Genomic DNA, 12,886 nt, shown 5'->3' with positions numbered 1-12,886 from the left:
AATGGGAACCTGGGAGGGAGGAAGGAAGGGGAGGAAGGGAGGGAGGGAAGGAGGGAGGAAGGGGAGGGAGGGAGGGAGGACACACTGAAGAAGAAGTGAGGAGAAATTCATCCTCTCTAATTCAGAGGAATGTAACTAATCATCCAATACAATAATTTATAAAAATGTTAAATTTCCAAATACCTTCAGGGTACAAATGAAATTAAACCTTTTCATACATTCCAAAAATTAAAACATGAGGTCATATTATGAAAAGAGGAAAAAAAATCTGAAACCCATAGCAAGATAATTTAATTGTTATGAAAAAAATTGGGAAGTATTCTCCTTTCCTCTGTCCTGTCAGCTGTTTAATTTCTTGCCAATGAAAGTCTATAGAACACAAAACTTGCCAAACTTGATCTATGAGGCACAAGAAATCCCAAGTAAATTAAAAACTATGAAAAAGATAGTTTGCTCTATCAAAAAGGCTGCAGAGATGGCTCTGTGGTTAAGAGTTCCTGCTCTTTCAGAGGACCAGTTCCCGGCACCCAGGTTGAAAGAACCCTAACTTGACTGTAACTCCAGTTCCTGGGGATCTGACACTGCCATCTGGACTCTGTGAGGACCCGCAGGGACACGCATACACACAGAGAGAGCTAATAATAATAACTACTATTATTATTACTACAGTTTTATATTTTATATTAATTTATTTAATTTATTATTAATTATACTTGCTACAAATATTGATAATTATTGATGATTGGTAACTTATTGTTACTAGTAAATTATTATTATTATTATTATTATTATTATTATTATTATTATTATTAAAAAAGAAGTAATCAAAGAAACACTTCCCAGAAGCATTCTGTGCTTCTTTTGCTTCACTGGCAAATTCTTTCAAACTTTTGAGGAACTGGTTGTCTCTCTGCTCCTTTGTTTGTTTAGTTTATGATTGTTTTGATTTTGTTTCTCTGATCTTAGGGCAGACTAAAAATGAGAGAAACTGATGAAGCCTGTGCCCCTGCTAATTTTATGACGTTAGTAAAACCTGAAAGCTGCCGTGTGAACTAACATCTCTTATGGATTCACACCTAGCAATACACAATAAAATATTTTCAAACAAAATCCAGCCAAGCATTAAACCCACAATACTCCATGGCAAGGCACAGCTAGGGCCAGGAATACAAGAAATATTTTAAAACATATTAGTATGATTCTGGGATTAATACAGCAAAAAAAGGGGGGGCATGGTTATCTAAACCTTGAAGAACTCTGCTGAGCAGGCAGGCTGGGAATTCCAGCTTCACATACCCTAACCCTAACCCTAACCCTAACCCTAACCCTAACCCTAACTCTAGTCACTGCTTGTGACAGGTGGTTCTCTTACAACCACGTAGTGGCCTGTCAAAATCAAGAGCTGTCCTAGAATCTCCTTTCCAGCTGTTGATTAGGACACGCACATGTGTAAACACAGAATAGCATTACTTAGTGAGCACAGCGTGAACAGAGCCCAAGTGTAGACCTTGATATTAACTGGTCAGGGCTTAATCAACCTTTTTTTTTTTTCATGAAATCATTTGGACTATAATCAAATAGAATTGAAAAGAACAATAAATATCATGGTAAATTACTTATAAAAATGCTAGTCCTTTTACCGAAACACTTCAAGTAATATGAAAAATTACTTATTTATTATAAAAAATTATTTATTTAGTCCTGAGGTCACAGGCATTGCCTTCCCATGGGTGACAGTGAGCAGTCTAAGAGAGTTTGAGGCCAGCCTCATTTACAGAGTGAGTTCACAGACAGCCAGAGCTACTCAGAGAAAACTTGTCTCAAAACAAAACCAAAACCCAAAACACAAAGCAAAACAAAACAAAACAAAAAAACAATGCTCCCTGGAACTCAGTGAAAATCCCACCCTGCCACAGAACGATATTAGACTATCTTCAGAAAGAGTCTAGTACACACTTCTTCCCTTTGCCTCCTACACAGTCTCTCAGAGAGGAGCATACTGGATTGAGCTAGCTCACACATCTAGCTCTGAGCTCAAGGAAGGTGTCCCGGTTAGCTAATCTCAGTTGTAGCTTGACACACCTGGGAAGAGGGACCCTCAACTGAGAAATCATCGTCCACATCCAGTTGGCCTGTGGCCATATCTCTGGGCCAGTTGCTTGACTGCTAACTGAAGTAGGAGGAGCCAGTCTACTGTTGGGAGGCACCGTTGGGCCCTGTGTTATACAAGAAGGTAGCTGAGGCAGCCAGTGGTCAGTGTCCTCCATGGCCTCTGCTTCAGGTCTGGCTTCTAGGTTCCTGCCTTGAGTTACTGCTCTTCTCTTCCTCACAGATGAACTACTGTCACCTGGAAGTGGAAAACGAAGCGAACGCTTCCACACCCAAGTTGCTTTTGCCAGTGTTTTATCACAGCAACATAAAGCAAACTAGGACAGCAGGTCAGGGCACTTCCCTCGCCCCACCTTTCCTGCCAGTTATGTGACAGCAGCAGAAACTGCATTTGCACAAACCTGAGAGACCTACCTGTGTTCCGGTTATCCATTAGGAGAAGGAGGAGCAGGAGAGCAAGAGGGAGGAGCAGAAGGAGGAGGAGGGACAGGAGAAGAGGAGGAGGAAGAGGAAGATGATGATGATCATCATCATTGTCTATCAGAACAGAACACAGGCAAAATCAATATGCACAGATGTTTAAAAATAGAAAGAAACAAAAGAAAAACATAGTCAAAGAACAGCATTGTGATTTGTGTATGACACATCTCCTAAGGCTCATTGCTGGAGTTTTTGTTTGCCACACAGTGGTGGTGGAACTTACTAAAGGTGATTGGATCATGGGGTCTCTGAGTTCAATAGTGGGTTAATATATCAATAGATCTGTAATTTGGTGCCATCACTGGGGGTTAATGACTCTCTAGGAAGTGGAGCCTAATGGAAGGATGTAGGTCACTGGGGGCGGGGACATGTCCTGGAAGCATGTATCTTGTTTTTCCCACCCCACCCAGTTTCCTGATCACCGTGAGGGGAGCAGCTTCCTCTGCCACCGGTTCCCACCACAGTGGATACTGTGCTTCACCTCAGGCTCAGAGTAATGGAGCCATCCAACCCTGAACCAACACCTCTGAAACTGAAACCATGAGTCAGTACACGTTTCTCCTCTTTTCAGTCGAATTTCTTTTCTCTCCATTCACATTTTCTCCTCACTTTCAGCAAAGAAGGCCTAAAAGCAGTCCCTAAGCTAACCTACTATAAGAAGGCGACTCTCCCACTTTCTTGCACCCATTCCTAGCCTCCAGCAGTACCCCTCTGCAGCAGGCCATACTATGCCCCTAGCTAAAAGAAACTGCTCCAAGGTCTTCCCTCCCGGTTCATGAACCTTGCCATTTCTTGCCTTCAGTCTGGGGCCTCTCTGGAGGCCTTCTTCCAAAAACCACTCTGGGTGCCCAGTTTCACCAAATACCTGAAATACCTGGATTTATGAAATCTATAAAAAGGAAGGGACTTCCTTGCCACAGTAGACTAAGCATGCTAAAAGGAGCCACCACTTTCTAAGTATATGTTAGCACAGAAGGAAGCTGAAAGATTAAATGGGTGGCACAAATTCTGAAATTTTTCAATATTTAAAAAGAAAATGCCGGGCGGTGGTGGCACACGCCTTTAATCCCAGCACTTGGGAGGCAGAGGCAGGCGGATTTCTGAGTTCAAGGCCGGCCTGGTCTACAGAGTGAGTCCCAGGACAGCCAGAGGTACACAGAGAAACCCTATCTCGAAAAACAAAATTAATTAATTAATTGATTAATTACATAAAATAAAAGAAAAAGAAAATAAGCTGGGTGTGGTGGCACACGTCTTTAATCCCAGCACTTGGGAGGCAGAGGCAGGCAGATTTCTGAGTTTGAGGCCAGCCTGGTCTACAGAGTGAGTTTCAGGACAGCCAGGACTACACAGAGAAACCCTGTCTTGAAAAAAACCATAATAATAATAATAATAATAAATAGAAAATAAGGCCAGAAAACAGCTTAGGTGTGCATGTATTTCCTCTCAATAAGATATTATTTCTAAATATGATACAAAGACAGATCAGAAGAGATTCTTGGAGCAGACTACATAAAAAGTTTCAATGCTGATACATCAAATCCACATATAAAAATACAATACAAATCACAAATAATTGGGAAATTATTTGCAATGTGTCAGTAACAAAGGGTTAATGTTCTTCATTCATTAAGAATACTTACAAGTTGACAAGAAATCCAAAATAGAAAAAGAGAACGTGGGGATTAAATTTTATTTTTCTACTTCTAATGTCTTGTGTATGTGCTGTATACAAATCGTGTGTGTGTGTGTGTGTGTGTGTGTGTGTGTGTGTGTGTGTGTGTGTAAGTCGGGGCTCAGCATTATTGTGTTCCTCAATTATTCTTCACTGTAATTTTTGAGACAGGGTCTCTCACGAATCCTGGAATCCACCAAATAGGCAAGACTAACCAACCAGCGAACTCCAGGGACCTTTGAGTCTCTACTCATCCTCCTCAGTGCTGAGATTACAGATGTGCAACTCCGTGCTCATCCTTACATGTGTGAGCTGGGATCCTGAACTCAGTTCTTGTGCCATTTATCCATGGAGCCATCTCCCCGGTCCTTTATTACTAATGCTTTAGGGATAAAATACATGAAAGCAGTAATACGAGTGGTCTAGAAGTCTATGTCTCACTAAGCCAAGCATAGTGACTCGTGCCTGTAATCCCAGCACTCGGGAAGCTGAAGAAATAGGATGGATACATGTCCAAGACCAGTCTGCACTATACAGAAAATTCAAGGCCAGTCTGGATACTTTTAGGAAGGTGATTTGATAATATAAATCAAAACCCTTAAATTTTAACATAGACTTGACTCCAAAATGATGTCCAGCCAAGGACATGTTTCAATCAAGTAATCACAAATATACACAAAGAGTGGTCCCCAGGCATAGTTACAGAAGACCTTTGAAATAGGAAAGAGAACCTGAGAGAATGTCTAATGCTCAGCATCGAAAAACTAATTATTGAAGTCTGATACAGATGCAATGTTATAAATACAATAAATATTATTAGAGTCAAATACTCCTCACGTTGATTAATACTTTTTAAACTATCAAAGTGAGTATTATGTCCTCTCTACATGTGTCTAAAAGTGTGTGTGTGTGTGTGTGTGTGTGTGTGTGTGTGTGTGTATGAACACGTGTTCATGCATGTAGAAGCCAGAGGCCAGCCTGGAGTATTGTTACTCGGGCACTGTTCACATGCCTACTTTTTTAAAGAGAGTCTATCATTGACCTAGGACTGGCCAAATAGTCTAGGCTGGCAGCAAGCCCCACCCCCAAGAGATCTGCCCATCCCCCTGCCCAGTGCTGGGATCGCAGGCATGTGCCATCATGTCTGACAAGTTTATGTGGGTTCTGATGGCTGTGCTCGGAACCCCATGCTTGCTGTGAATATCAAACAGTTTGCCAACTTAGCCACGCCATTACTTCTTTAAATAAACATGCATGCTAATAGTCCAAGGTCAGAACTGCATACAGGGACGCCTAAGAGGCTGGAAGCACTCACTCGGGATGATGCTGTTTAGCTTAACCTTTGTCCTTTCGGGGCTTCTCACGCTTCCATACTGAGTTCTGCCACTGTTGGTTTTAACTCAGAAATTCGGGAAGGTAAATTGAAAAGAAAGGACTTCACTACATTGTAAATTACTTTTATTGTTACGATAGCTTACTGATTCTAAAAGTGCTTTCAGAGGAGAATTCTCTTAAGTGTCTAAATGGCTGCTTGGAGAGCAATGGGGTTTCTGCAAATTTGGCCACAGTAATTTATAGCATATATTGGCTGGAGCTCTTCAGCACTGACAAATTCCAGGAAGTAATTGCATAAAATACTTGGAGAGGAAATTGCTTTATGCTTCCATGCTATTTATGGAAATTAGCATCTTTGTAAAAATAAAGCAAGAGGGATCACAATCGTAAACCCTGAAATGTGGTCTCCAGGATGCTCGGCTGGCGCTCGCAGACCATTAGTGATGCAGTGTGAGAATGCTGCTCTTAGGAAACAGTTACATGTAATTGCGGCTTTTTTCTTTCCTTTGTATCCTTAATCTCTTGCTTTCTCTCAGAAGCAGCCTGTGTCTCTGGCGAGCAGTTCGCGGAGAAAATCTTGTCATTCCATTTAATCTCCCAAAAGCTATGCACACCCCTCTTCAGTGTCTCAACTTTCTTTGATCCCCAAAGCCCCTCAAACCTAGTCCTTTGAAGTGACCCAAACATATCCCAGGATCAAGGTGGAACAATTGACTTCTTACCCTAAGCCTAATGCAAAACCTGAAGGAATTTTACAGTTTTTCTTATTTTTTTTCTCATTTCCACCTGAACTCTTACCAAGCTCTGTCCCCGTCTAAGTGGATTCTCAAGGGCCCCTGCAGTCATCGAATCTTGTTCACAATTAGCCTCTCGCTATGTCCGTAATCCAGGACTCGCCATTTCCAGGTGGGACTCGTGCCCGCAGCCTCCCAAGCAGCAGCTGCTCCAGTGAGCTCCCAGCAGTGCACAGTCCTGACAATGCCTCCTGCCACCTGATCGAGTCTCCAGAGACCCCCCCCCCCCCGTACTGCCTACAGAGTTCTTAGAATGTTCTTCAGGCTCCTCCCCACGGCAGGCACAGACTAACGCTTCCTGCCCGGTTTCAAATGCATGGTGTCTGGAAATCCAGAGGAGGAAACAGAGTTGAGAGGCATTTCTGAGCTGGCAACTCTGACAAAGTGGGTACAGGGCAAAGACAGCAGGAGGGACATTTGAACATCCCGGGATCCATGGCTAGTCCATAGTGAACCAGGAAGAGAGAGAAAGAGCAGGGATATCTGGGACTGAGGAGACAGCTCAGTGAGGGAAGAGCTTTCTGCCCAATCATGATCTGCCTTCAGATCCTTAGCACCATGAAGGAAGCTGCTCCCGGCAGTGTGTGCTTATAACCCCATTCCTGGAGACAGGAGCCCTGGCCAGCCTGTCTGGCCAATCAGCAAACGCCCTGGCCAGCCTGTCTGGCCAATCAGCAAACGCCGGATACAGTGGGAAACTCTGTCTCAGAAAATAAGGTGTAAAATCATTAATGAAACAACCTCTGGACAGACGGACAGACGGACACACACACACACACACCATAATTTGCATTCAGGATGAGTGTGTGTGTCTTTTCTGCTCAGATTCCATCAACACAGCTTGGAATATTTATTCAAAAATCACACAGAAAGTACATTCATGACACGAAACCTGGAGTAATGGGGAAACTACTTAGAACCAAGACAAAATGGAGAGAAGGAAAGGCAGAAAGAAAATTAAATGTTGCCTAAGGAAGAATGACTCTAGGGAAATAGCCAAATAGTAAGCAGGGATGTGAGTTACATAGATATCCACTACACACCACGGGCAGTAGGGCAGGCGCAACTGCTCATGTCCGTAACCCTAGTGCTGTGGGAGAAATGCAGACACGTCGATCCTTGGAGCATACTGGCCATGCAGTCGACAAATCAGAGAGCTGAGTTCAGTAAAAGACTCTGTGTCTGTCACACAAAAAAGGGTGACAGTGGAAGATACCCAGTGTCAAACAATTTCAAACTCCAGGATGCACACACACACACAGACACACCTATATAAACACATACACACATGCACACACAAAAACATGCATGTGCACATACATAGGCACAGTGCACACACACACGAATATGTACACACACGCACACACACACACACACACACAGCACTTACAGAGAGAGGGGGAAGAGAGGCAGATCGAGAGAATCAAAGTAAAACATATATGTGTGTATATATACATAAATATGCTAATATAATTTTATTAATTAGAAATCTTAAATGAGTTTTGTGAACTGAAATCCAGGTTCACCAGGGCCAGTTATACCTGCGAAGACTCCATGGGAGAAATCACTCCTTGTCTCCCACCTTCTAGAGGTTTCCAGCATCCCTTAGCTCCTGGCTACATTACTCTTCCAGTTTCCTTGGCAACCTCTTCTACTCCCTCTGCCTCTACTTCATCCTGAGCCCCACCCACTATGAGAAGTGCTGGGCTAACCTCCTCAACCCCTGCATTCGCACTCACATGCCAAAGTCTCTTTTGTCACATAAAGAGCAAGGGTGGCTTCTAGGGGTTAGGATGTGAACATATGTGGGAGCCATTATTCAGCCTTCCACACTTTCCAGAAGCTTCTATTCCTTAGACACAGTGACTCTGTCAATATTACAGTGGTCAAAAAAATAGAAGCTTGGAGGGGCAGGGGAGCCTCTGCTCCTCTTCACTAGGAACATCAGGTCCTAAGGCAAGATCCAAAGCAACAGCAAGCTGCCAGGCCCAGTAGGCAAGGAGAGAGGCCTTTCCTACGGCTGAGTGGGAGGAGCCTTTGGCTTCACCAGCTCCAGCCCTGAGCCTGTCACAACAACTTGTAACCAGAAACCACAAGAGTTTACACTTTCTGAGATTTAATAATAAGAATCTCATTTTTAATAGTTAATTAGAATGTCCCAGACTTCTTACAGCTCCGCCTCACACATCTGAATGTCTTCCACCAACTAAGTACCTTGTAGCCTATCTGGAGGCAAGGGGAACAAGACTGAGGAACACCTTGAGCCCACTCCCAACATTAAAATCCTAAGACTGATGGAAAACTTCTTACAAAGCTCAAATGAGCCTGGGGGGAAATACCAGAGACAGTCCTGTCCACTTCTGCAAGAACTTGCTTTGAGGAGATAGCCCCTACCTAGAATAGGCGCATCTTCTCTCCTCAGCTCATGTCTCTTGAGCGCCCCCTACAGCTTCATAGCAGAATATGCAGGCACAATGCTAACCTCAACTCCCTCGCAGCAGTAGAGTTGACATTCATTGCCCACATCCTTGTTTTGTTTCACCTTTTCCCACTTCACAGTGCATTGCCTCTTGCAAACAATGTTACAAAGTGGGTACTATTCTGAGTCCCTCTCTACAAGTGTGGAAATAGATGTAATGCACAGATGTGTGACCCAGCCATACACACGGTGTGCTGCTGCTATGCCAGCAGTGGGTGGTGCCGATGACTGAGACCATTACCCTAACGCATGGAATCTGCACCTCCACAGGCTCACAGATATGGAAAAATCCAAAGAGGTCACTGAATGATTCAACCCGGGCAAATGCCTTAGGGGCTCAGTCCCACCTGACTGGGAAGGACATTTCGTGTGTCCTACTTCAGATCCTTTGATGAAATGGAAAAGCAAGTCATCTGCTTTTACAACACTGCACCGCGCTCTCCAGAGAAACCCTAAACCACACCCCCGACTGTAACTTTTTAGAAGACATATTTTATTTCAAATTATGTGTATTTCTGTATGTGTCTATAGGGTGGGTGTATGCACATAACTGCAGTTGGCCATGGAAACCAGAAGAGGGCGTCAGATCCTCAGGAGCTGGCTGTTACCCCGCGTGCCTAGCAGATGTTTTAAACCACTAAACGTCTTTCTCTCCATCTACTTAGCCTTTCTTCTAACAAAACATAACCATTAAAATATGGTCACAGAGGAACACTGTAAAATGGGATAAAGGGGATGATGTCCCTCACTAATCAGTTGTGTGTGAGCCACAGAATTGATGGGGTACTGAAAAGGGCTTAAAGGCAGTAAATCCAAGAGACTACAGCAAGAGGAACACACACCCCCGCTTCATTTACCCAGAGTATAGATTTTCATCCATGCCTGCATGCTTGTTTAACCGACTTAAGCCTTTAAGTACTAGGCTGTCTGCTAAGATCGTGAGGGTGCACAGACCACAGCCAGAAGTGAAATCCCCAGGGAAGTGTTGTCTTGTTCTAAGTCACATAAGACGTTGCACGGGATTAGTAGCCACCCTCAGGACACGGTATTAACTGAAATGTTCCCTGCATTTTTAGGTCACGGGCCCACACACTTCTTGGCTGAATCCAACTGCAAACATATTTGTCTGGATCTCACTTTGTTATAAACCAAAGGGTTGTGGAAGAAATCTGGACGCCCCAGCTATCTTGAAATATAAGAAGGCCCAGCAGTCCAGGACTTGCATTCCCATTTAGCAGTGGCAAACTGGAGTCAGGCAGGCACTGTTCTTAGTGGAGGGAAATCGAGGGTCCACCTTGTTGGGGTCCACCATTCCCCATCGTTTCCTCAGCAAACTCCCCTAACTCCCTTAACTCTGACCAATAGACAAGTAAGAGTGCAATCCATGAGCTTAGCTTCCCAGGTTGGGTGGGAAAGATAAGAGTCTAGAGAAATGGTTCTCAATCTATGGGTTGTGACCCCTTTGGGCCACATGGGTCTCCTAAGGCCATCAGAAAACACAGGTATTTACATTATGGTTCATATCAGTAGTAAGCTTAGTTATGACATAGCAATGAAATCATTTTATGGTTGGGGGGTCTCCACAACATGAGGAAGAGTATTATAGGGTCACAGCATTAGGACAGCTGAGAACTACTTCTCTAGAGAGAGATCCACACAATATCGGGGTGTGTTAACAGTGAATCCAGAATAGTTATTTAGTGGCTAAGCTAGTGTGGGAATCAGACTCTTCCTGATTTCTAACACATAGCTTCTCCTGGACAGCCACTCTAGTCGGGAAAGACAGGGTCCACCCAAGCCCCCAATCGTTCAGTGGTGAACGGGTCCACACGGTATGAAGTTCCTGCTCTAGATCCAGAGAGGACCCCAGATCTTTGAGCTTTCCTTACAGAGAAGCCAACCACAATATGATTGGTATTAGATTCTCTAGTGCAGCGTTAACACCGCTCCTACATCTTGCATGGACTAGAATACTATTCCTATGCAAAAACAGGCATACTCAGCATTCTTAGTAGCCCATTCTATTACCTGCAGAAGACCAGAGACTGTAAAGATTATTCGTGTCAGCAGCCACCAGGATCCTGTCCAGGAAGCCATGGGGTCCAATATCATAGGAGTCTCCCTCACAGCCTACAAAAGAAAAGACAAAAAGAAAATGCCTAGTTTGCAACCAGCTCTGGCTCCAGAGGCAGAATCTGTGAGCTAAGGAACCAATCGGAAAGGCAGGGACCCTGAAGCCCAAGCAGTGTCTTGGAAAGGTTTGTGTTGGCCCAGGATGGGATTGTCTGCTGCAGAATGGAGTCAATACGGGGATCCCTTTAGGATGAGTCCACCAAGATCAGAGACTGCCTCCAGTCAGCAATTCATCCCTCCAGTGCTCCATCAGTAGGGACAACCCTGCCTGGACACCTCCTAGCCTGTTTGTCAGCACCAGGGTGTGGCTTTTGGCGTTCGGGGGTTGGGGATAGTGGGGAGGACCAGCCTAAAGCCAAGGATTAGGACACCTGCCAGTTTCAATTCCTTGAGGCAAAAATGAGTCTGAAGCCAACTAAACTAGACCAGCGAGGGAAGAACCCTGCCCAAGGGCACACAGCTAGGAGAGGAACGCAAATCGGAGAGTTAGAGGAATTTCTCACTAGATGATAGAATGCCCTCTGCTTCCAGGCCTGCCTTTAAGAGAGTTCTGGTGGCCACAGTTTTGCCGAGTGTAATCTCTTAAAGGTGAGGAAGAACTAAGACCAGGAGGGCGACGAGGACCGTTTTCCCCAATGTGTTTTCCTGTCAGTTTACAGGGAACTCAGTTTGAGTGGAGACTGGAAAAGCAGAGGTCACACTCGACTCCCGCTTCGCCTCGCGGGCGCCTTGGCGGTGTCGGTGTCCGGGGGCGGGTCGGTGGCTTCTCTCCATCTGGAGAAAGCATTAAGGCCTGGCTTAATGCGATCCGCAAATGTGCTGCTGTTTCCGACCTGAGGCGGCGACTCTGGGACGAAGGGAGGCGGCCAGGGCTGGGCCCAGGACCATGCGCCCCTCTCCGCTGGCTCGCACACTTCAGCGCCCGCCACCCTCACGCCTCCTTTCCCTGGCGTGCGTCTCCTCTCGTTTCTCTGCGCTCCAAGCGTGCGAGCCTCAGTAGCCAAACCTCCGGACCTTCGAACACTGCAAGCAACGATCAGCCCGCAGTCCGCTGACCCCGCAGGGTATCCCCCATCATCCAGAGCACCCCTCGCTTGCAGAGGACCACGGAAGGTTCTGCCCAACGTTCCCGGATCCTGTAGCGCGCCTGCCCCGAACTGTCTAAGCCCCATAGGACAGTGCTTCGATTGTGAAGCCCCGTGATCAGCCAAGACCCTACTTGCCAGTAGCGTTCCCATCAACTTGCCCAGCCTTACCATCCTCGGAGAGACCGGTCCTTGGATCCCCGCGGGTGTTTCCAACCCGGCGGGCGTCGCGGCAGAGTCTGTCGGTGCAACTGGGAATGCGCGCTGAGAGATGGTGGCGAGCAGCGCCGACTCGGCGACACCTCGTGCGGATCGCGGGATCCCGACGGTCCCCGACGCCGGCCTCCAGCCCGCGCCGCCGCCAAAGTTAAATGGGGCTGGGACGCGGCCGCCCCGCCTGTCCCGCCCCTCCGGGCGCGCGGAGCGCAGTGCTGGCCCCGACCCAGGGGCGGAGGGCGCGCGCCGCCACCTGCGCCGCCCGTCCGGCAAGTGCGCGCCGCGTCTGGGGTACCGTCCGTCCCTCCCGCCCTGCGTCCTCTGCCCTAACCCAGGGGTGCTGGGAATGCGGGGACAAGCGGTCCACTGAGCCGCAGCCTGGCGGCTCGGAGCGCTCGGGGCCGCCGCGGCCACGGCGAGACTCCGCTGGAACGCTTCTCCGCCCGCTTCCTGGAAGCCACTCCTCGCCCTGGGCCTGCAGCCAGGCCTGGTGCCAGGAGCCCCGGCTGCCGCCGGCGGCAGCGCGCTGGGGAGGCGGCCGCTGCGCTGCGGGCCAGCCAGGCCAGCCAGACCAGTGCGA

General features: G+C 46.6%; 1 protein-coding gene across 3 annotated transcripts in view; it reads right to left on the bottom strand.

Moving 5' to 3' along the window:
- The window catches only part of Adamtsl3 (ADAMTS like 3), a 276,839-nt gene extending 264,364 nt beyond the window's left edge, over positions 1 to 12,475 (bottom strand). For 2 of the 3 annotated variants that reach the window (XM_029532349.1, XM_029532345.1), the window contains exons 1-2: positions 12,262 to 12,412; positions 10,901 to 11,002 (exon numbers count right to left, since the gene is read on the bottom strand). In XM_029532349.1, the coding sequence (XP_029388209.1) occupies positions 10,901 to 11,002; positions 12,262 to 12,264 (105 nt within the window). In that variant the 5' untranslated portion in view covers positions 12,265 to 12,412. Of the gene's footprint in view, positions 1 to 10,900; positions 11,003 to 12,261 lie in introns of all 3 variants that reach the window. The other variant, XM_021210057.1, reaches the window with a different exon arrangement.
- Positions 12,476 to 12,886: the final 411 nt, after the last annotated feature.

Source organism: Mus pahari, chromosome 1 (genome assembly GCF_900095145.1).
Source record: "Mus pahari chromosome 1, PAHARI_EIJ_v1.1, whole genome shotgun sequence".
Taxonomy (NCBI): Eukaryota; Metazoa; Chordata; class Mammalia; order Rodentia; family Muridae; genus Mus; species Mus pahari.
This window is presented reverse-complemented; position numbering and strand designations above follow the sequence as displayed.